General features: G+C 55.9%; 2 protein-coding genes across 3 annotated transcripts; both read left to right on the forward strand.

Moving 5' to 3' along the window:
* Window positions 1-3384: 3384 nt before the first annotated feature.
* Window positions 3385-8358, forward strand: KRT38 (keratin 38). 2 transcript variants are annotated; one of them, XM_002719378.6, is made up of 7 exons: window positions 3385-3936; window positions 4115-4197; window positions 4956-5112; window positions 5431-5592; window positions 5741-5866; window positions 6340-6560; window positions 7033-8358. In XM_002719378.6, exons 1-7 carry the CDS (start codon window positions 3448-3450, stop codon window positions 7163-7165), a joined length of 1371 nt encoding a protein of 456 aa, XP_002719424.1. In that variant the 5' UTR covers window positions 3385-3447; the 3' UTR covers window positions 7166-8358. The 2 variants fall into 2 exon arrangements, with proteins under 2 accessions (XP_002719424.1, XP_089173953.1); XM_089317827.1 differs by having other exon boundaries at window positions 5431-5569; window positions 5808-5866.
* An 8965-nt stretch (window positions 8359-17323) lies between these two features.
* Window positions 17324-21297, forward strand: LOC100343422 (keratin, type I cuticular Ha7). The gene is made up of 7 exons (XM_002719377.6): window positions 17324-17907; window positions 18086-18168; window positions 18977-19133; window positions 19443-19604; window positions 19720-19845; window positions 20325-20545; window positions 20865-21297. Exons 1-7 carry the CDS (start codon window positions 17419-17421, stop codon window positions 20977-20979), a joined length of 1353 nt encoding a protein of 450 aa, XP_002719423.1. The 5' UTR covers window positions 17324-17418; the 3' UTR covers window positions 20980-21297.
* The last annotated feature ends 346 nt before the right edge of the window (window positions 21298-21643 follow it).

A 21643-nucleotide genomic window follows, 5' to 3' on the forward strand; every position in this document is an offset into this window, starting at 1 on the left:
TTTTCTGGGGTCTTTCCCCGCTAACTGTCTCCCTGCAGGGCAGGAGGAGCCTCCAAAGTGAGTGCCCCGGAGCACGAGGCAGAGGGACTAGAGAGACGCGTGGAGCAGCAAATGCTACCCAGAGGCAGGTCTGAGGCTCACAGGCGCCGCGGCGTGCTGTGCAGATGGGAGCCCATCACTCTGCTCCCTTCCATGGGGCTGTTCCCCCACGCCCGGGCCAATACTGCGTGCTCTTATTCTACTTAAAAAAATCAGATAAGGAGAAAACGGCATCTTGTCATTCTCATAATTTTGTATTTCTTCATCTTAAATGAACCTACACTGATAGGCAGGGAATTATGCACAGCCTTTCCTCTCCAGTCTCCAAGGTTTCCTCAACCTATGCATTTCTGGAGCACCATTTCCTGACGCCTGGGAGACACAGCAGTACCAGATGCTACGCGAAGTTGCCGTCTTAAAGCCTTGCACCCCCTGCAAAGTGTGGGATGGGCACAACTCCTGGGTGTGCCTGGGCAGCTTCCTGCGGTAGGAGCCACATGGCAGAAAAGGTGAGGCAGGCAGAATTTCCAGGAGCCAGCCTGCAAGGGCACAACTCCATCTCCCTCTGGCTGCCACACACTCCTGTGCACCCACACTGGATTTGAAAACAGCAACTCAAGACCAAACCACCCCCTCTGCGTGCAGCAGCCCTCCTGCCTCTGGAGAGCGGCACGTGGGGAGTCAGAATGGGAGCAGAGAGCCTGGTGCACACAGGTGCACACGGAGGGCTGAGGCTCCCTCCATACACGCTCTGTCTTCGCTTCTGGTCCGCTCACCTGTGGTCCCCAGGCACTCTTTTTAAAGTGCTGGAAGGGTAGGCAGTGTTCTCCACCCCACCAGCACTTCCTCTGAGAAAAATACAAATGAGTGGAACCCAGCGACTTACAAAGGGGTGTGAAGCGAAGCATTGGGGGTCATTATGCAAAACAGCTTTAGCTTAGAGGAGCGTCCCCCCAATTGATGAAGCTTCAGACATGATGTTGTAAAATCACAAGCGTCCTGTTTGATGAGAGGAGAGGAATCGTGGCTTTTAGTGCACCGGATGAGTCCCAGGAGGGTCAGGTGGGAAGATGGATTCTACTTAGCAAATCAAAGGAAACATGCAAAGTCTGCTCTCTGGTTTATAGAGATGCTGTGTTTATAGCCTTGCTGTGTGAGGAGGTGGGAGAGAATGACAAAGGGGTGTTTGAAGATGTAACACATGCAGATTGCACCCAGAGGCCTCTGTGGGGGGGTCAGGCTGGCTGGAGACAGCTCCTTCCTCCTTCCTCCTTCCGATGCTGTCTGTGAAAGGTTATTCATTGGTCAGCTCTGTGTAACCCTGAGGTTGGTGCCAACTCCCAGTGCATGTCCTGGGAAACCCGCTCTGTACTGAATTCTCCAATTCTATCTTTTTCTTGCTAGAACTTCAGCAGCTGGCGGTCCATGTGTACATATTTGCTCTTTAGAGAAATACGTGTTCAGCTTTGATGCAGTGCTCGGAGCACTGGCAAATATTCATTTGCTCAACCATCTCTGCTACCACCTTGGCGATCCTCTTCCATACCTGCTTTGCCTTGCTCTTAGGGGACCTATCTTCCTACTGTCCCAAATTCTGAGAGGGAGCTTTCGCGATGTGGGCAGTGAGCTGCCTTGGAGGGGCCAGGAGCTATCAGAAGGTGGGATGGTGGAGCTGAGACATTCCCTGGCAGCTTCTACGTAGCCTTTGGAGAAACCTGGCCCCAGGCTTTGGGACCTCACACAGAGATGATAGTAATACGGGATGTCAGGATTTGGTTTTGTGTCTTAATGTCAACTTCTTGCCTGGTCTTCAGGCCTTTTAATTCTTCTTGGTTCTCGCCATGACACAGCTGTTGTCCTTTTGGGATTGGGGCATGGTGGTGGCCAAGCTAAGAAGAGGAAAAGAAGAGGCCCTGGCGCTGAGAGACGGTGACACCGAGACGAGACTGTGGCACTGTAGGCTGGGTGTGGTCTTAGAAAAATGGCTTCACAGCCCTGGCTCCCACTGATTTTCTTTTTTCTTTATAAAATCAAGATAAGGATGTACTCACCACGTAGGCTGGTATAAGGATCAAGCAATATCATCAAAACCCATGATGAGCACTCGACAGCTGAGTTTAGAACAAGGAGGCGAGGCACGAGAAAGGGCTACAGACACTCGGATAACTCAGGGCTGTTTGGGTTTCATGTCTCAGGTCTGCTCTGGGAGTCAAAAAACTATTGCTCATTTTTGTTTGTTTCCGGCTTCTTGGGCTCACCCTTATCTGTCTGGGTCAGCTCTGGTTTTCTTTCTGTCTTTTTTTTTTTTTTTGAAGACTTAACTTATTCATTTGAAAGTCAGAATGTCAGAATTACAGAGATGGGAAACAGAGAGAGAGAGAGGGACTTCCATCTGCTGGTTCACTCCCCAGATGGCTGCAACAGCCAGCGCTGGGCCAGGCCAAAGCCAGGAGCTTCATCTGGGTCTCCCACGGGGGTGGCAGTGGCCCAAGCACGTGGACTGTCTTCCACTGCTTTTCCCAGGCCATTAGCAGGGAGCTGGGTTGGCTGTAGAGTAGCTGGGACAGGAACCTGGACCTATAGGGATGCTGGCATCGCAGGCAGCAGCTTTAACCTATTGCACGACAGTGACCCCCCCCCCCAACTATGGTTTTCAAAGCCCCCCTCACAAGCCCGAGCTGCTCAGACACTCTGTTGTCAACCTCCAAGTCTTCCCAAGTGTGGTTGCTTCCTGTTGGCAGGAACTGTACCATGCTTTGCCCCCTGCAGGTTAAGCCGCAGCCGGGTGCCTGCAATACAGGATGTTGGTGTGGATTGGATACATTTGTTGCTGCTTAAAGTAAGTCTGAAAGGTCAACAATCAAAGAAAGAATACATGTAGCACATCTTGGTCACCAAACACCATCAACCCACCAATACCAATAATCAGTTTTTTCTCTGGTTAGAGGAGGCCGGTGGAGTTTTAATACAGGGAGTGTCTGCTCTTCTGCTCCACCGTGGGCAACAAGGAATAGTCATGCATCCGTATGGGTTTGCCAATCACCAGGTCAACACCCACTCAAGGCACAAGCAGTCAATGGCTGCAAGGACTTTGCTTCTTCGAAAATAATAATAATAAAAAACTTTTGAACTCCCCCCAACAGCCAGCTCAATATCAAAGAGCCAAGAGGCACCTGCGCTTCCTCCACACGCCTTTAATGAGGCGAGGGATTGTAGTGGTCAGCTCCCCAGCTGAGTAACCAGGTGATGCACACAGCAGGCAGATAATCAGGGCAGTGAGCGCCAAGCACTGGAGCCAACGCCCACCTGGGGTGGGTATAAAAGGGCCTGGAGGGGAGGAGGCTCTCACACTCCTGGCCTGGCCTCCCCAGCTGATCAGAAACTCCCGCACAGCCTCAGCCCAGCAACATGACCTCCTGCACTGGCTCATCCTACCCTGCGGGCAGCATCCGGAGCCTTGGAGCAAGATGTGTCCCCATTGCCTGCTCTGAGGTCGGCGTCCAGTACGGACCAGAGGGCGACACCGCCCCCATGTGCCTCTCGGCCACCGTGGCGCACTCCAACCGGGTCCGCGTGGGGAACACCCCGCTGGGCAGACCCAGCCTCTGTCTGCCCCAAAGCTGCCGGACGGCCTGTCCCTTGCCCGGGACCTGCCACATTCCCGGCAACGTGGGCATCTGCGGGGCCTACGGGGAGGTGACCCTGAACGGGCACGAGAAGGAGACCATGCAGTTCCTGAACGACCGCCTGGCCAACTACCTGGAGAAGGTGCGGCAGCTGGAGCGCGAGAATGCGGAGCTGGAGACCACCATCCGGGAGACGAGCAAGTGCCACGAGACCAGCGTGTGCCCGGACTACCAGTCCTACTTCCGCACCATCGAGGAGCTCCAGCAGAAGGTGAGGCTTGCGAGAGCCCGGGGCGTCTGGTGTGAGAATGCGGGGAGACGTGGAAGAGCCCCGGAGCCCTGAGTTTGGGATTCTATGACGCGAGTGCCGTTGAGTGTGGAGGCCATGGTGGACCTGGGGTCCCGAGTGAGATGACCCACACGTGAGCTGTCTTTTTGGTTTTGCTCAGATCCTGTGCACCAAGGCTGAGAATGCCAGGATTGTCATACAGATCGACAACGCCAAGCTGGCCGCGGATGACTTCAGAATCAAGTAAGTGGGGAGGGTCGAGGCCCTGGTGACGCCTTCCTTCATCCTCCATCCCAATGCCAAGATATATGTCGAATGAAAGGATTTGCCGTCCTTTTTCTTACTTCCTAAGTTCCAAAAATTAGCATTTCCATTACAGTCAACACTAACGGAAGGTAGCAAAGAAAAATCATGCCTGTGTATTAGTTGCCCTTCATTTATTTCTCCCAAGTGGAAGATACGGCAGCCTAAGTTCATCAACCAGCAGCAAAGTAAGGAGACTCTCGGGGTAAAGTGGGCAAAGGCAGCCACTGCACTTTACGTGCGCGTCAGGGAATCCACTCACAGGCCAGGCCTGTCCAGGTTCACCTACGGAATCCTAAGGCCCCAGAGGTTTCCACTAAGCAAAAGGATGGGAAAACAGCCAAAGGCAAAATAAAGGAGCGGCCAGTCAACTCCCAGGCAGCTGGCCATGGCTCCCCGCTCATCCTAGCCGGCAGCTGCCTATGCCACGGGCTGAGCACTTAGCTGGGCTGTGAGACACAAGACCTTAGGCAAGGCAGCTAATGTTTCTGATCTCAGGAGCCTCAAATGCAAGGGCAAAGAAGTGTATTGTGCGATGTCCTCTTGTGGAAGCTTCAGCAGAACACGAGCTCTTGAGCAGAGGGGCTGTGTCTAATTCACCTCCAAGGCCAAGGGCCTCAGAGGAGGCGGCTCCTCCGGGGGCAGCTGAGAAAGGCTGGCCTTGGCCCCCTTGTGACCCGCGTCTCCCATGGTGGAAGGCACGAGAGCGAGCGCTCCCTGCGCCAGCTGGTGGAGGCGGACATGTGTGGGATGCACAAGCTCATGGACGACCTGAGCTTGGCCAAGGCCGACCTGGAGGCCCAGCAGGAGTCCCTGAAGGAGGAGCAGCTGAGCCTCAAGAGCAACCACGAGCAGGTGCGGCCCTGGGCTGCCTCGCGGGGGGGGGAGGGGGCGCTGGCAGGCCCCGGGGCAGCTGTCCTGCGGCTCTCAGAGCAGAGCCCGGCTCAGTGGGCTCCAGGAGCAAGGGGTGGTGTGGGTCTGGGAGTCCGGCCTGTGTGGAGTGTGGCAGTGTTGCCTTGGGAACTGGGGGGGCGGTGTCTCCAGAGGACTCTTCCCACTGGACCCTGGGCAAGACTTTGCCGTGGGCACGTGCGTGGGGCTCCCCTCCTGTTGCTCTGCGTGCCGTCAGAAGCCCTTTCTCGCTCATGGTGTCTGTCTGTTCCGTCCCTGCAGGAAGTGAACACCCTGAGGTGTCAGCTTGGGGACAAGCTGCGCATTGAGCTGGACACTGAGCCCACCATCGACCTGAGCAGGGTGCTGGAGGAGATGCGGTGCCAGTACGAGGCCATGGTGGAGACCAACCGCAAGGACGTGGAGCAGTGGTTCCAGGCGCAGGTGGGGGCGCGGCTGCAGGGCTGGGAGGCTGGGGTTCTGCTGGGGCACTGGGCTGGGAGGGCCGGGGCTCTGCTGGGGCACTGGGCTGGGAGGGCCGGGGCTCTGCTGGGGACACCGGGCTGACCTCGGCTGTCCTGCTGTGTTTCAGTCTGAAGGCATCAGCCTGCAGGCCATGTCCTGCTCCGAGGAGCTGCAGTGCTGCCAGTCGGAGATCCTGGAGCTGCGATGCAAGGTGAACGCCCTGGAGGTGGAGCGCGAAGCCCAGCACAACCTGGTAGGTGTCGTCTTCCCCTCCCCACCCTGTGAACGCCACCAGCCGTGGCCGGGTGGAACTTTATTTTGGGGACCTGCATATCCATGGATGGTCAATTTATTATTATTATTATTTTGTATTTATTGTCTCTGTCAGGGCAAACCAAGAAACAAATCTTTAAAAAGTCAGTCTTTCTTCTTATTTGTTTTTAAATGTCAGGATAGGCATTCATGGCTCAGACCTGTACTGAGTTCTGACATTTTTGAGGTCTTGGAGAGGCAGGGACGGAGGATCTGCAGCCTCCTGCGCCTTGGCAGTGGTGGGAGTTTGGGGCAGGTCTGGAGAGCTTGAGGAGGGTGTGTGGGTCTGTCCTGTTCTGAGTCGGAGAGTGTGTTGCAGGATCTCCAGCCACTGCCAGCACCCCTGAGATGCGGCAGGTGAGGCAGTGTCCCCGGAGGCCGGGAGTCTCTGACCCCCATGATTTCCCATTGCAGAAGGACTGCCTGCAGAACTCCCTGTGCGAGGCCGAGGCCCGCTTCGGCACCGAGCTGGCCCAGATGCAGATCCTCATCAGCAACGTGGAGGAGCAGCTCTCCGAGATCCGGGCGGACCTGGAGCGGCAGAACCAGGAGTACCAGGTGCTGCTGGACGTCAAGGCCCGGCTGGAGTCGGAGATCAACACGTACCGGAGCCTGCTGGAGAGCGAGGACTGCAAGTACGTGGCGCCTGGGCAGTACTGACCTGTTTGGACGGGGTTCTCAGGGTGGCAGCAGGGCCGTCTCTAGGCCAGGCCCTCCGAAGCTCCTCTCCATGGGTCCTGGCCCATCCTGCACTGCGCATCCGGCTTGGTTGGCAGAGTGTGGAGGGAATGACGGTGCGTACAGGAAGCTGTCACTCACCAGGGCTGCCCGGGGCTCCTGGAACAGGAGGTGTGCCCACAGACCCAGCAGGTTTTGGGCTTGCTTTTCCAGTCATTTCTATCCTAAGGGCTGGAACTTGACTCCCATCTGGGAAACTTGAATTCTGGAAGGCATTGAAGAGCCCACCTGCTGCAATCCCGGGGTACACAGGAGGGGTGGGTGGCCAGGGGCTTCTGCTGCTGGGTCTGTGTCCTGTTGTGTTGGGTGTCACTGAGGCTTCCTTTCATGCCCTGCCCTAACTGTGTTCCCCTTATTTTCTCTCTACAGACTCCCCTGTAATCCGTGCTCCACCCCGCCCACCTATGTGGCTCCGGCGTCCACCCCTCGTCCGAGCTGTGTCCCCCGCAGTGCCTGTGGGCCCGGTTCAGTCTGTGGAGTGAGCACTGGGAGCAGATTTTGAAGACATAGAGAGCAGCAGGGCTTGGTTCAGGCTAGGGGTTGCCCAAAGGAAAAACCGCTTGTGATATGTTTAGGAAATCTGGCTTCTGCCTATCGCTGAGTTTCTGTGCACATCGTCTTGTCCTGCGGGACACCAGGAAATGTGGCGTCTTCCTGTAGATCCTTGCTTCTCAGCTCTTGCTTTGAGCTCCGTGCCCTGGGCAGCTGGGCTGCCGTCACATGCATGGCTCGGGCTGCCCATCCTGGGAGACTGAGCCTGGCAATCAGCTTGCAGAGATGTGCCAGGCTGGAGACAGGCATGACTTGAAGGCGTATTTGCATTTCAAGGACATCTGTTTTAACTTGAGATTTTTATAGCTTGTGACGCAGGAAGTGAGGAGTGGACATCACTGCCTGGATTTGTCCACACTCATTGGCTTGTTCCCGACATCTCCAGGCCCCGATTAGAGCCCCTGGGAGGGGGAAATAGAACCTGACTCTGACCTCTCCTCTCCTCCCTCCTTTATCCTTGAAGTTGGCCAAGTGGGAACTTCCGTCCTAGCACATCCTGAGTGCTCTCCACGCACAGGGCTGCTCTCTTTGGAAAGAACACACCAGGCTGTTCTCCTCTAGGGCGGCACGGACTCTGACTGTGCAGAGAGAATCTAAGGTGCAAGGCGATCTCTTTTCTTTCTCTGTGACTGCTGACTCTCAGACTGTTGTCTGGCTATGACCCCTCCCTGCATCCAATTTTACAGCCAAATTTGAACAAGGACCACATCCCACTCTGCCCTCCGCCCACCCCCAGCAGTAGTTCCTGAACTACTGAGCCCACGGGTTGAGAGACTGGCTGGGCATGACAGTTTGAAGGAAAACAAACCACTAGGGTATTTTCACCATCTTTACACCTGCTCGTACCTGCTCCATGCTGCCCGCTGCTCACCACCCTCCAGCCACAGTGGACTTCCTGTCTCTTGGACCCCCGGAGGCCTGTTCTTCCCCCTCTCTGGAATGCTCTCCCCACTCCTTCCTGTTGTCCGGGTCTCAGCTGCAGCGCCGCCGCCTCCGAGAGCTCCTGCTTGACCCCCACACTCCCTGTCCTGCTTCTTAGCTGAAGGCCACGCATTGACCCACTGTTTCCCCCATGAAAATGTTTGCTGCTGCATCCCCAGAGTCTAGCCCACTGCTTGGTACACAGTAGAATCTCAATAAATGCTTGTTGAAAGAATGAAAGCTTCTGGTCCTTTCTCTCCGGCGTGCCGCGGGGCTCTTGCTCCATCCCTTCACACGTGTAGGCCTCAGCAGTTTTGCCCAGTATAAGGTGGAGATGGTGTGTCTTTCCTGCTGTGTCCAGATCCCACACGGATCCCGAGGGAGGCAATGGCAGTGGAAATGCCCCACCTCCCTCACCCAGAGGCAATGTGGAATAGTGCTTAGGAGGGCGGTGCTGAGCCTCACTGGCCGGGTTCAAAGTTCTCCGGTGACCCCCAGCCATCTTCCTCTGGGCACTTACATTAATCTCCTCTAGCAAACTCAACCCAATGAAAAACAAGATTGACTCAGCACTCGGTGACTTGCTTCCACAGCAGGTTGTATCCTAGTCCTGGCATCAATCCTAAGAGCGAGAAAACTACTGCCTTCTCCGCAGCCCCCTTATGTTGAGTCCAGCCAAGGAGAGGGGTCTCAGTGCCATGGGGGGGGCTCCTTTTCTTTTGTCCCCGGCACAGTCCTGCAGGCCTTCGGGCTGAGGGCTCAGGGAGGATGCAGGTCATCCCACTCGCAGCCATCACCTCTGACTGGGCTCCCTGCAAAGGAGCCCATCTCAGCCTCACTGCCGGTCCCAACTGTGACTGCATCAAAGAAAAAGCAAGAGGAGCAAAGGAGAAGTGACACTGGCCCCTGGGGTCAGACAGAGCAAGGGCGGCAGGGCTCAAGCCATCCTTGTCTTCCTGGGAAAGGAACCACTTCAGCTCCCGGTACTGGGCATGGGCTAGTGGTGAAGGGAATCCTTCCAGAAGAGCCTCTGTGACTGCACCTCAGCATTTGAGATCGACTGGCTGGGGTGGTTGGGGGTGAAGAACGTGGGTCTTTCTGGAAGCTGTCCCATCGCCCCATCCCTGCAGAGATCTGAGCTGAGTTGACTTTGTCCGAGAAGAGGAGCAAATGAACAAGGGGCCTGCTGTCCCGGTGCCCACTTGGGGATGCTGCCCTCACGATGCTCAGCCTTGTGCTGTGGTCCAGCTCTGTTTCCTGCCTCTGTGCCTGCTGAACGCCTTTCCTTGTGGTGAACCACAGCACCAGGCCTGCTTTCGCCTTCTCTGCCTTTGATCGTCAAAACACACGTGAAATGCAGTTTTGTGTAGCAGTGGCTTCCTCCTGCCTGGTGGTAGATGTGGTCTCTTGTCTCTGAGAACAGGACACTTCTTCCTAGCTCTTACCGGGCAGGCATCATGACCACTTTAAAAAGGCGAGAGAGTGAAACCCACAGAGGTTAAATAACGTGACTGAGGATATATATACATTTAGCAAGTGTGTGAGCCGGTACATCAGCTCTCATTGTATCGTATCACCCAGGTAATTTTATCTCTGGTTCCTTTCAGTGAATCTGGGCTCTCTCTCGCTCTCTTTCTCTCTCTCTCTCTCTCTCTCTCTCCCCTCTTTTTGACAGGCAGAGCTAGGCAGTGAGAGAGAGAGAGACAGAGAGAAAGGTCTTCCTTCCGTTGGTTCACTCCCCTAATGGTCACTATGGCCGGCGTGCTGCGCAGATCCGAAGCCAGGAGCCAGGTGCTTCCTCCTGGTCTCCCATGCGGATGCAGGGCCCAAGGACCTGGGCCATCCTCCACTGCCTTCCCTGGCCACAGCAGAGAGCTGGACTGGAAGAGGAGCAACCGGGACAGAATCCGGTGCCCCAACCGGGACTAGAACCCAGGGTGCCAGCACCGCAGGCAGAGGATTAGCCAAGTGAGCCGTGGCGCCAGCCTGGGCTGTCTCTTTAAAAAATTATTTATCTATGGGGGTGGGGGGAGTGTGGAGAGAGAGAAATTCCCATTTCCCACCTGCTGGTTCACTCCCAAAATGCCTGCAGCCCCTCCCAGGTTGAAGCTGGGGGCTGGGAACCCAGGCCAGGCCTCCCAAGGAGCCAACTGCTTGAGTCCCCACCTGCTGCTGCCTCCCAGGGTGTGCACTAGCAGGAAGCTGGCATTGGGAGTGGACTTGAACCCAGGCGCTCTGTACAGGATGGAGGTATCCCAATCCGCAACTGAACCGCTAGGCCAAACGCCCACCCCCAAGCTGCCCTTTTAGGGGAGCCCCTGCAACGTGAGCCCCAGAGTCATGGTGTGGCTTAGTCACTGATACACTCGGTCACATCTTGCAGGACAGTTCAAGAAGCTCCAGCTTGTTAATCCCCGGCTCATGGCTCTCTAACTCTTGCTGGTGGCAGGGGCAGGCGGCAGCCTCACTCATACACCCAAACACTGGCCCCCCCTGCTGCTCCACTTCCCATCCGGCTCCCTGATGATCGCCTGGAAAAAGCAGCAGAGGACAGCCCAAGTGCCCCCCACCCCCCAACATGGGAGACTTGGACGAAGCTCCTATCTCCTGGCCCAGCACTGGCTGTTGCGGCCAACTAGAGAGTGAACTAGTGGATGGAGGATCTCTTTCTCTCTGCGTCGCCCTCTCTCTCTAACTCAAACTTTCAAAATAAATAAATAAGAAAAGAAAAAGAAGGATGTAGCCGGTAGCAGCTGACCATCCACGTCACTGTGGGAAGAAAAATCCATGCTCGTGTGTGCTCTGACCAAGGAATGCTGATGGTTTACAACGGAAACAGCGGCTGACGCCGTAGGCACCTCTTACTGGTTCTGACCAGGAGCGAACTGTGTGCTTCTAGGATGCCCAAATTGTTCCAGCCGCATCAGCTGCAGGACGAGGAGACTTTCAACAAGTGGGGTCAAGATCCTGGGCATTTTCTCTGAGAATTACAAAAGGAGCTGAAACGTGGCTCTGCCAGCACGATCCGGCAGCCACAGCACAGCCAAGGCGGCGGCTGCTGGGGGTGGGGCACGGTGGCCCTGCGACTGTGGAGGTGGCCACGGAGGCAGACCGGCCACATGCCAAGGTCGACAGAGCCAGGGGCAGTGGATTAAGATGCTCCAGGTGTTTTGCTTGGAGACTCCCTGATGCGCCAACGGGTGATGGTGTCTGCGTGTTTTGAGGGTGTCTGGAGCAGGTTAAGCCCGAGCGTGAGCGGGGCTCACGCTCAGAGAGTCCTTCTCCACCAGGACCAAGGATCGCGATCGCGGCTCATGCTCTCCTCCAGCAAAGGCAACCAGCTGAGAATTTCCATGGGGAGTCATCAGCCCCCAACCCCACCCAAGAGTCCTGCTTTGACTCCTTCTGAATGCCTTTTGCTTCCTAACCTTAAAACAGCTTTTCGATTTGTCTGCAGCCAGCAATGAGAATGGACTGCACTGACCTGAGGGACTGCCGGGCCCCTCCGTTCTCCCGGGCTGGGCCTCGCGGGTGCTGTCGGTGCCTACAGGTTGTCTTGAGCTGATGGGGCTTACGCTGAAGTCCATGTTCTCAATTTTCCCCGTCTTCCAACTTTCTTGTTTGCTTACCACTCTTCTGGCACAGTTGCTTTCAGAGGGTCATCTTCTTTCGAGTTACGAACTCTTTGTTGGGAGAAGACAGGTCTTCTATATGCCCCTCCCCCAGCCATTTTTATGGTGACCATGATGGTGATGGTTTGTCTCCACAGTGACACCTGGGGTCTGTTCTGAGCAATGCATTGTTAGGTGATTTTGTCATTATGTGGGTATCATAGAGTGGCTTGCACACACACAGATGGTCCAGGCTGATTTTTGTTTTTAAGTCCCGTATTTCCACGTTCTCAACCCCCCTCGTATTGGCTCAACATGCACAGGAAACGATCCTGGGACAGTGCCAGAGGAATAGACCAAGAGCGTCGAGGGGAAAGCCCTGGGCCAGTGGGGGCAGGGGGCGGAGGAGTGGTTCCTGGTCTGGCGCCCAGGGGGCTCCTCTGCCAGAGTCACTGCTCACAGAAGAAGGTGTAGAAGACCAGGGGGCTCCCGGATGCTGGGGCAGGAAGCATGATGTCTGCAACCCAGCCTGCTCGGTGCACAAGTCAGGGACCCCTGCAAGTACAGATGGAGCCCGCAGGAGTCCAAACTCACAGCACACTGAGCCCGTCTGCTTGCCTGTGTGCTTGTCGAACGGCCTCTTTAAACACAGATCAGATACGATAGAGCCAGAATCGGGACCCACGTTCTTGGTCATTGCTGCTCTACACTGCTGTAAGAGCCATTGGGGCTGGCGCTGTGGCACAGCAGGTTAACGCCCTGACCTGCAGTGCCGGCATTCCATATGCGTGCCGGTTCCAGTCCTGGCTCCTCCTCTTCCAATCCAGCTCTCTGCTATGGCCTGGGAAAGCAGTAGAAGATGGACCAAGTGCTTGGGCCCCTGCACTCGTGTGGGAGACCTGGAAGAAGCTCCTGGCTCTTGGCTTTGGATTGGCGTAGCTCCAGCCATTGCGGTCATCTGGGGAGTGAACCAGAGGATGGAAGACCTCTCTCTCTGTCTCTACCTCTCTCTGTAACTCTGTCTTTCAAATAAGTAAAATTAAATAAATTAAAAAAAAAAGAGCCTTGTGATGGGCCCTGGTACGAGGTCAGAAGGGAGAATGTTCTGTTCCAGAATGAAGAAGCAGAAACCGTAGGAGCAGGGCACAGGAGGAGGGGCAGTGAGGAGAAGTCTTTCATCGTTCAGTCTCTGATTCCCTGGGGACCCAGGATGAGACTAAAGCGGAATAGAGCTTGAGAAATGATTGAAAATCAAACCGAGTTTCCCCAAGGAAATGGATGTTCTAATCCTACTGCTAGAAAAGAAAATGGCGACTGTTCCTTCTTCAGAAGTCAGTTGGAGCTGACCATGGAAACCACCAAGTCGCTTCAGGGCGCCCTTCCTTGCCTGGCGGTCAACTGGCCCAGAGGGTCCGAGAGGCCGGCGGGCACAGTGGTGCCGGGGAGGAGCACTTGTGGGGGTCTCACGCTTTCCCTGGGTGTGATCCCCACTGTGGAAGCTGCGGCGGGCTGCACCTGCTTCCTTGGCTGTCTTCAGAACGTCCCCCTACAGGTCAGGACGGCGGCTGTGGGTGCGACGCGGACCCTTTGGTCTGCTCCAGCACCTCTGCTCTCTCTCACTGTCAGTAGATTCTAATACCCAGGGACTGAGCCCGCCTCTCTCTCTCTCTCTCTCTCTCTCTCTCACACACACACACAATCTCGCCTCTACTGGTTCTTTCCCCAAACATTCACAAAAGCTAGGGTTGGGTTCTGGCTGAAGCCCGAAGCTGGGAGCTCAGTCTGGGTCTCCCACATGGGTGGCAGGGACCAAGCTGCTTGAGCCACCGCCCGCTGCCTTCCCAGGAAGCTGGAGTTGGGGGTGGGGGGTGGAGGACGGAGCTGCGCCATGAATGCAGGCCGTCAAGGGTGCGATATGGGCGTTTCACGTGTTGTCTTAACCCTGTGCCAAACTCCTGCTCTAGGAATTGTTTCTAAGGAGGGAGCACGAGGTGGCAGCCTGGGGTGACAAGGATGGGCTCCTCCTTGGACACGACCCAGTGCGTCGTGAAGCCACATCCCACACCTTGCACTTAGTGCCAGTTCCTTTGAGACAAAGGGCAGTTGGCAGAAGCCCCTGCTTTATAGAGGAGGAGGCAGCGTCCACCACGTCTTGGAGGAAGCAGCATCCACGCGTCTTTATGCAAAATGGACCCAGAACAGCCCTGGCCCAGCCCTCGCCCCAGGGCCACAGATCAAGCTTGGGGCGGGGAGGGGCGTCAGCCTGGGATGCAAAGCTTCAGCTGGGATGCTTAAAAAGGAACTAGCGTCCCGTGTGCGGAGAGGGAATAGCTGTGATTTCAGCCAAGGGGACCCGTCCTACCGGGAGCCGGGGTCAAGGGATGGATCCTAATTAGCAAATCAAAGGAAACCATTTGAATGGTTCAGTTCTCTGGATTGCTGTCACGCTGGGTGGTGAGGTGGAGGGGGAAGCAAAGGAAGCTTTGAAGATGGAGCACAGGCAGACTGTCCCCGACAGCAGAGGACTGGCCCGGTGGAGGGTGGAGGAGTGTTCACCCCTGACCCCGGGCCACTGGCAAAGCCGCAGCTGACTCCGAGTGGGGTTCCTTTGGGAAGAATTCCAGACCTGGTATCTCTTCTTTAGATAATTCTAAGAGCCTGGGTTGCACCAGCATTCACATCTGCTGCCTCCCATGTGTCCCACTGGGTCTGGCTCAGTCTCCAAGTCCCTCTGCCCCCCCACTACTTTGTAAGGACAACTCCCGGGCTCACAGACACAGGGATCCTCGTTTCCCCAACTCTATGGGAATCGCTAGGGACTCAGCTATGTTGCACATTCTCGTCCTCGCGTGCGCTTTTCACTGTGCGTTTTATAGTCCTCTTGGTCTCAGTACCCAAACTTCTTTCTATGCCAGAACTCAAGGACCCTTGACAATTTTATTTCTTTTCACTGCTGTTTCTTGTCCAGTCACCAAGTCTTTGCCTCTCCCTTCAGGGCCAGCAAGGACACAGTTGTGTTCACAGAGGACCATGTGTGACACTGAATCAAGCCTTTGCCACTGGATAGCTTTTTTTTTTTTTTTTTTTTTTTTTAACAGGCAGAGTTAGGCAGTGAGAGAGAAAGGTCTTCCTTTTTTCCCATTGGTTCAACCCCTAAATGGCCGCTACGGATGGTGCGCTGCGCCGATCCGAAGCCAGGAGCCAGGTGCTTCCTCCTGGTCTCCCACGCAGGTGCAGGGCCCAGGCACTTGGGCCATCCTCCACTGCCTTCCCGGGCCACAGCAGAGAGCTGGACTGGAAGAGGGGCAACTGGGACAGAATCTGGTGCCCCAACCGGGACTAGAACCCAGGGTGCCAGCATCACAGTCGGAGGATTAGCCAAGTGAGCCGCGGCGCCGGCCCACTTGATAGCTTTGACACTCAGGAAGTGGACCTCGGGGCAGGCACTGGGGCATGGCAGGTTAGGCTGCTTCCTGGGAAGTACACGTCCCACATTGGAGCAACGGTTGGAGTGTTGGCTGCTCCAGCTTCGGATCCAGCTTCCTGCTGACGTGCCCGGAAGACAGAGATGACAGCTGAAGCCATGGAGCTCAGACTCCTGGGGACAGTGCTCCCAGGTGGGAGACCTGGCTTGAGTTCTGGGCTCCTGGCTTCAGCCTGGCCCAGCCATGGCTAGTATGGGCCTTTAGGGAGTGAGTAAGTGGATGAAAGATCGCTCTCTGTCTCTCTCACTCTGCCTCTCAAGTGGATGAAAACAAATAAAAATAATGATTGAAAAAGTACTTTGCTAGGGGCTGGCGCTGTGGCGTAGTAGATAAAGCCGCCACTTCTGGTGCTGGCATCCCCAGTAGATTCCGGTCGAGTCCCAGCTGCTCCACTTCAGATCCAGCTCTCTGCTATGGCCTGTAAAAGCAGTAGAAGATGGCCCAAGTGCTTGGGCCCCTGCACCTGCATGGAGCTCTCCCTCTCTCTCTACCTCTCCTTCTCTCTCTCTCTGTGTAACTCTGACCTTCAAATAAATAAAATAAAATCTTTTAAAAAAAGATTTTATTTTATTTATTTGAAGGACAGAGTTACAGAGAGAGGTAGAGGCAGAGAGAGGTCTTCCATCCTCTGGTTCACTCCCCAGATGACCGCAATGGCTGGAGCTGCACCGATCTGAAGCCAGGAGCCAGGAGCTTCTTCTGGGTCTCCCACACAGGTGCAGGGGCCCAAGCACTTGGTCCATCTTCTACCGCTATCCCAGGCCATAGCAGAGAGCTAGATTGGAAGAAGAGCAGCCGGGACTAGAACTGGCGCCCATATGGGATGCCGGCACTGTAGGCCAGAGTGTTAACCCCCTGTGCCACAGTGCCGGCCCCAATAAATAAATCTTTAAAAAAATGTACTTTGGGAGCTGGCACCATGGCGCAGTAGGTTAATCCTCTGCCTACAGTGCCAGCATCCCATATGGCACTGGTTCTAGCCCTGGTTACTCCTCTTCCAATCCAGCTCTCTACTATGGCCTGGAAAAGCAGTAGAAGATGGCTCAAGTGCTTGGGCCCCTGCACCCGTGTGGGAGACCTGGAAGAAGCTCCCGGCTCCTTCTTCGGATCAGCACAGCTCCGGCCGTTGCGGCCATCTGGGGAGTGAACCAATGGAAGGAAGACCTCTCTCTTTGTCTCTACCTCTCACTGTCTATAACTCTACCTCTCAAATAAATAAATAAAATCTTTTAAAAATGTACCTTGCTCATCTGTATGTTGAGGATATGAGTAGCTGCCTCACAGGGCTAAGGGCAGAAGAGTGCCAGCTCTCCACAGACGCAATAAATGTGAGCCCCTGAACTCTTGTTTAAATATGGGTTGAGTTGCAGGCCAGTGTCCCTGTCCTGGATGAAGCAATGCTCATGGGTTTGCTTGCTTATTTGTTAGTAGCTTCTCTCTGGATGCTTCCTTGGTCAAGGCCATAGGCTCTGGGTCCCTCCCCCTCTAGCTCTCATTGGTTTTTGATCTCATTCGAGTCTGTGTAAGACCCCCTAAGGTTTGGGTGCCAATGTTTCCTCCTAAAGAACAGGAAACAGCTGAATCACTGATTCTGATTCCTTCGCACCAGTGCTGTCCTTCCTTGCTCCTAAGGAGAACACACGAGGTAAAAGACAGAAGAAAGGAGAGACGGAGCGGGCAGCATTCAAACATCAGCAGACTTCTCACTTGCAGAAATGGCACCTTCTTTTCCAAAGAAAGGCTGGTGAGTCTGAGGGGACAGTCACTGGGTCTCACAGCCTCTCGGTCTCTCCTGCTACCAAACCACTGAAGATTCGCCACATCCAAGAGACACCAACCCAGTCCAGGGGGAGCGATCGGGGGCCTGAGTTAGCTGCTGGAGTGTGTTCAGCAGAAATAGGCTTCTCTGTCGTCCCCTAAAGACCACCGATATCAAAGAGCCAGGAGGCACCTGCGCTTCCTCCACACGTCTTTAATGAGGCGAGGGATTGTAGTGGTCAGCTCCCCAGCTGAGTAACCAGGTGATGCACACAGCAGGCAGATAATCAGGGCAGTGAGCGCCAAGCACTGGAGCCAACGCCCACCTGGGGTGGGTATAAAAGGGCCTGGAGGGGAGGAGGCTCTCACACTCCTGGCCTGGCCTCCCCAGCTGATCGGAAACTCCCGCACAGCCTCAGCCCAGCAACATGACCTCCTGCACCGGCTCATCCTACCCTGCGGGCAGCATCCGGAGCCTTGGAGCAAGATGTGTCCCCATCGCCTGCTCTGAGGTCGGCGTCCAGTACGGGCCAGAGGGCGACACCGCCCCCATGTGCCTCTCGGCCACCGTGGCGCACTCCAACCGGGTCCGCGTGGGGAACACCCCGCTGGGCAGACCCAGCCTCTGTCTGCCCCAAAGCTGCCGGACGGCCTGTCCCTTGCCCGGGACCTGCCACATTCCCGGCAACGTGGGCATCTGCGGGGCCTACGGGGAGGTGACCCTGAACGGGCACGAGAAGGAGACCATGCAGTTCCTGAACGACCGCCTGGCCAACTACCTGGAGAAGGTGCGGCAGCTGGAGCGCGAGAACGCGGAGCTGGAGACCACCATCCGGGAGACGAGCAAGTGCCACGAGACCAGCGTGTGCCCGGACTACCAGTCCTACTTCCGCACCATCGAGGAGCTCCAGCAGAAGGTGAGGCTTGTGAGAGCCCGGGGCGTCTGGTGTGAGAATGCAGGGAGACGTGGAAGAGCCACTGAGCTCTGAGTTTGGGATTCTATGATGCGAGTGCCATTGAATTTGGAGGCCATAGTAGACCTGGGGTCCCGAGTGAGACGACCCACACGTGAGCTGTCTTTTTGGTTTTGCTCAGATCCTGTGCACCAAGGCTGAGAATGTCAGGATTGTCATACAGATCGACAATGCCAAGCTGGCCGCGGATGACTTCAGAATCAAGTAAGTGGGGAGGGACGAGGCCCTGGTGACGCCTCTCTTCTGCTCTGTTTCTAAACACCTGTCACGGCTCTTGGCCCCAGCAGGTGTTGTTCAAAACCAGGTTTTGTTGACTAGAAGAAGAATGAGTCAGTGAGGGAACATCCACTCTTCCTTCTATAAACTTGATTTAGCCCATTCCTAGGAAGGGTCCTTAAAGAGGGCGGAAGAGAAGGAACGCTTAAGTCTGAAAGAGGCAGAGCAGTCGGGACCGGTCAGTCCCAGGTCCTGTCCATCGTATCTAGAGGATAGTGGGGCTTCGTTGGGTCCATGCTCAGCTCACTGAGAGATTCACTCACCCTTGGCCAAATCCATGGGCGGGAAGGGTTGTCTTTGCAGTTCCTTGATATCAAGACTTGTGGTTTATGAATGAGCAAGGCAGGAAGTCAGTGGGAAACCTAATCCAGTGGGTAAAGCTGCAAACATGAGGTCCAGAGGTTCACCTAGTCTTCTTTTCCTGGCACACTGGCTCCACTTTCAGTAGAATTAATGCTGCATTTTATCAGAACACTTCGGTGGAATCTACGCAGTCACTCTCAGCCAGGCATAGAATCCAGGACAACCCACTGATTCTTTCTGAGCCTCAGTTTCCATTTAGTCAATAGGCACAATGATGATCATGATCATGAGCTCTGGAGCTACAGAGTAGAACAGGGGGAATGTCGATCAAGTACCAAAGGCAAGTTCAAGGTGGTGATGGAAGTGGGAACTGGGGGCGGCTGAGAAAGGCTGGCCTTGGCCCCCTTGTGACCCGCGTCTCCCATGGTGGAAGGCACGAGAGCGAGCGCTCCCTGCGCCAGCTGGTGGAGGCAGACATGTGTGGGATGCACAAACTCATGGACGACCTGAGCTTGGCCAAGGCCGACCTGGAGGCCCAGCAGGAGTCCCTGAAGGAGGAGCAGCTGAGCCTCAAGAGCAACCACGAGCAGGTGCGGCCCTGGGCTGCCTCGCGGGGGAGGGGGGCGCTGGCAGGCCCCGGGGCAGCTGTCCTGCGGCTCTCAGAGCAGAGCCCGGCTCAGTGGGCTCCAGGAGCAAGGGGTGGTGTGGGTCTGGGAGTCCAGCCTGTGTGGAGTGTGGCAGTGTTGCCTTGGGAACTGGGGGGGTCTCCAGAGGACTCTTCCCACTGGACCCTGGGCCAGACTTTGCCGTGGGCGCGTGCGTGGGCTCCCCTCCTGTTGCTCTGCGTGCCGTCAGAAGCCCTTTCTCGCTCATGGTGTCTGTCTGTTCCGTCCCTGCAGGAAGTGAACACCCTGAGGTGTCAGCTGGGGGACAAGCTGCGCATTGAGCTGGACACTGAGCCCACCATCGACCTGAGCAGGGTGCTGGAGGAGATGCGGTGCCAGTACGAGGCCATGGTGGAGACCAACCGCAAGGACGTGGAGCAGTGGTTCCAGGCGCAGGTGGGGGCGCGGCTGCAGGGCAGGGAGGCCGGGGCTCTGCTGGGGCACTGGGCTGGGAGGGCCGGGGTTCTGCTGGGGACACCGGGCTGACCTTGGCTCTCCTGCTGTGTTTCAGTCTGAAGGCATCAGCCTGCAGGCCATGTCCTGCTCCGAGGAGCTGCAGTGCTGCCAGTCGGAGATCCTGGAGCTGCGATGCAAGGTGAACGCCCTGGAGGTGGAGCGCGAAGCCCAGCACAACCTGGTAGGTGTCGTCTTCCCCTCCACCCTGTGAACGCCACCAGCCTGGGCCAGGTGATGAAATGCATTGGGAATCTCACCAGTTCCTTCAACTCCAAGCCAGAGCTCAGGGTCCGGTTCTCTCTATTCTTGCTGGAGTTTCCTTCCTGTCCAGTTCAACTGGACTCCGAGGAATGGTTTCTATGGAAACTCCCCTCCACTTCCTTTGGAAGGAAACATGGCTGTTCAGGCCCTCATCCAACAAACCGATATCGAGTGCCTACTTTTTGTCAGGTGTTGGGGATGTAGGGAAGAGCAGGCCACTTTCCACAAGTCAGACGTTTCTGGTGAGAATGACGTCACCCTGATGGTGATTGCCCTAGATCTCTGGGGATGTCCTATGACATCTTAGGGTTTTCCCCATGCCTGGTGAGTTTGGCAATGATTTTCCTTGTTGAATTTTGAGGCTCTTGAGTCTCTGACCCCCATGATTTCCCATTGCAGAAGGACTGCCTGCAGAACTCCCTGTGCGAGGCCGAGGCCCGCTTCGGCACCGAGCTGGCCCAGATGCAGATCCTCATCAGCAACGTGGAGGAGCAGCTCTCCGAGATCCGGGCAGACCTGGAGCGGCAGAACCAGGAGTACCAGGTGCTGCTGGACGTCAAGGCCCGGCTGGAGTCGGAGATCAACACGTACCGGAGCCTGCTGGAGAGCGAGGACTGCAAGTACGTGGGGCCTGGGCAGTGCCGGCCCAGCCGCGCCCCTGACTGTTGGGCGATTCCTTAGCAATCACTCACGTGATCTCACTGGAAGGCACTCACCTGGCCACGCCCTGCTCATTCCCCTCTCCTGTGTTGGTGGCTGTCCGGTCCATCCCAGGGCACCTGGTTGTGGAAGGCACAGAGGGTGTGGAAGCCAAACGGCTGACGTGGATCCCTGTGGTCCCGCAGGCTTGTCCTTTCCTCCAGCCTTACCCTCATCCGCCCATCACCGAGATATGTGTCGCTTCCCGGTTCTCACTCTTTCTCTGTTTCTCCTCTGCAGACTCCCTTGTAATCCATGCTCTACGCCTGCCCACTGCAGCCTGCGTCCAAGCTGTGCCCCCAGCACCTGCTGGGCTCCGTCAGCCCCTGCGGCCAGCACCGGGAGTCGATTCTGAAGGTCCGCATTCCGGCGCAGGAGGTTGTGGCTGCGTGCGCTGGGCCAGGCTGCACCATTTTTCTGTCTTCTTTCCAAAAAGAGCAGACCCACTGGAGGAGGCATTTTAAATAAACCAGAGAGCAGCAGATACTTCCAAGTCGTGCCTTCCTGTCTGTGCCTGAAGCCGCACTCTGGAATGTGATTATCTTCTACTCCAGTTACTGGTTTGCTTTTTTTCAGTGTCTTTTCTGGGATTTTGGTCTTAATCTGATGTTTCAAAATCCCCTAAAATGTAACTGGTTCCTGTATGAAATGGCCAATAAACCTCCTTGCTCTACAAGTGCTGTCTTCCTGTTGCTGGCTGCTGCCTGGTGGGCGGGTCCTGCCCCCAGTCCTCGGGTCCTCCCCAGGCCCTGGCGTGTTGCTCCATGAGCTCTCTGCAGTGCGAGGGTCTCAGCCTCTGGATAAAGGCCCCTCCCCGACATTGCATGTGTGCTCTCCCTGCCCATGGATCCTTACAGGCTGGCAAAAGGATGTGATGCCGGCTGCCAAGCCTGGATTCTTCCAGAACAGCTCAGAACTAACATGTCCCTGCCATGCTTTTGGCATCTCTGGCCTCTCGGCGTTTTGTCCAAGAACAAAATCACAACACTCCACGTTCCAGTCTGGTCCAAGGGAGCTCA

Source organism: Oryctolagus cuniculus, chromosome 17 (genome assembly GCF_051225735.1).
Source record: "Oryctolagus cuniculus isolate XC-2025 breed Fujian yellow rabbit chromosome 17, ASM5122573v1, whole genome shotgun sequence".
Lineage (NCBI taxonomy): Eukaryota > Metazoa > Chordata > Mammalia > Lagomorpha > Leporidae > Oryctolagus > Oryctolagus cuniculus.

Bases quoted from the DNA above. Each gene is read 5' to 3' on its own strand.
- KRT38 (XM_002719378.6), top strand. From the start codon at position 3,448: ATGACCTCCTGCACTGGCTCATCCTACCCTGCGGGCAGCATCCGGAGC. The intron at 4,198-4,955 runs GTAAGTGGGGAG...CCATGGTGGAAG, and splicing joins GCGGATGACTTCAGAATCAA to GCACGAGAGCGAGCGCTCCC. The intron at 5,867-6,339 runs GTAGGTGTCGTC...TTCCCATTGCAG, and splicing joins GCGAAGCCCAGCACAACCTG to AAGGACTGCCTGCAGAACTC.
- LOC100343422 (XM_002719377.6), top strand. From the start codon at position 17,419: ATGACCTCCTGCACCGGCTCATCCTACCCTGCGGGCAGCATCCGGAGC. The intron at 19,605-19,719 runs GTGGGGGCGCGG...GCTGTGTTTCAG, and splicing joins AGCAGTGGTTCCAGGCGCAG to TCTGAAGGCATCAGCCTGCA. The intron at 19,846-20,324 runs GTAGGTGTCGTC...TTCCCATTGCAG, and splicing joins GCGAAGCCCAGCACAACCTG to AAGGACTGCCTGCAGAACTC.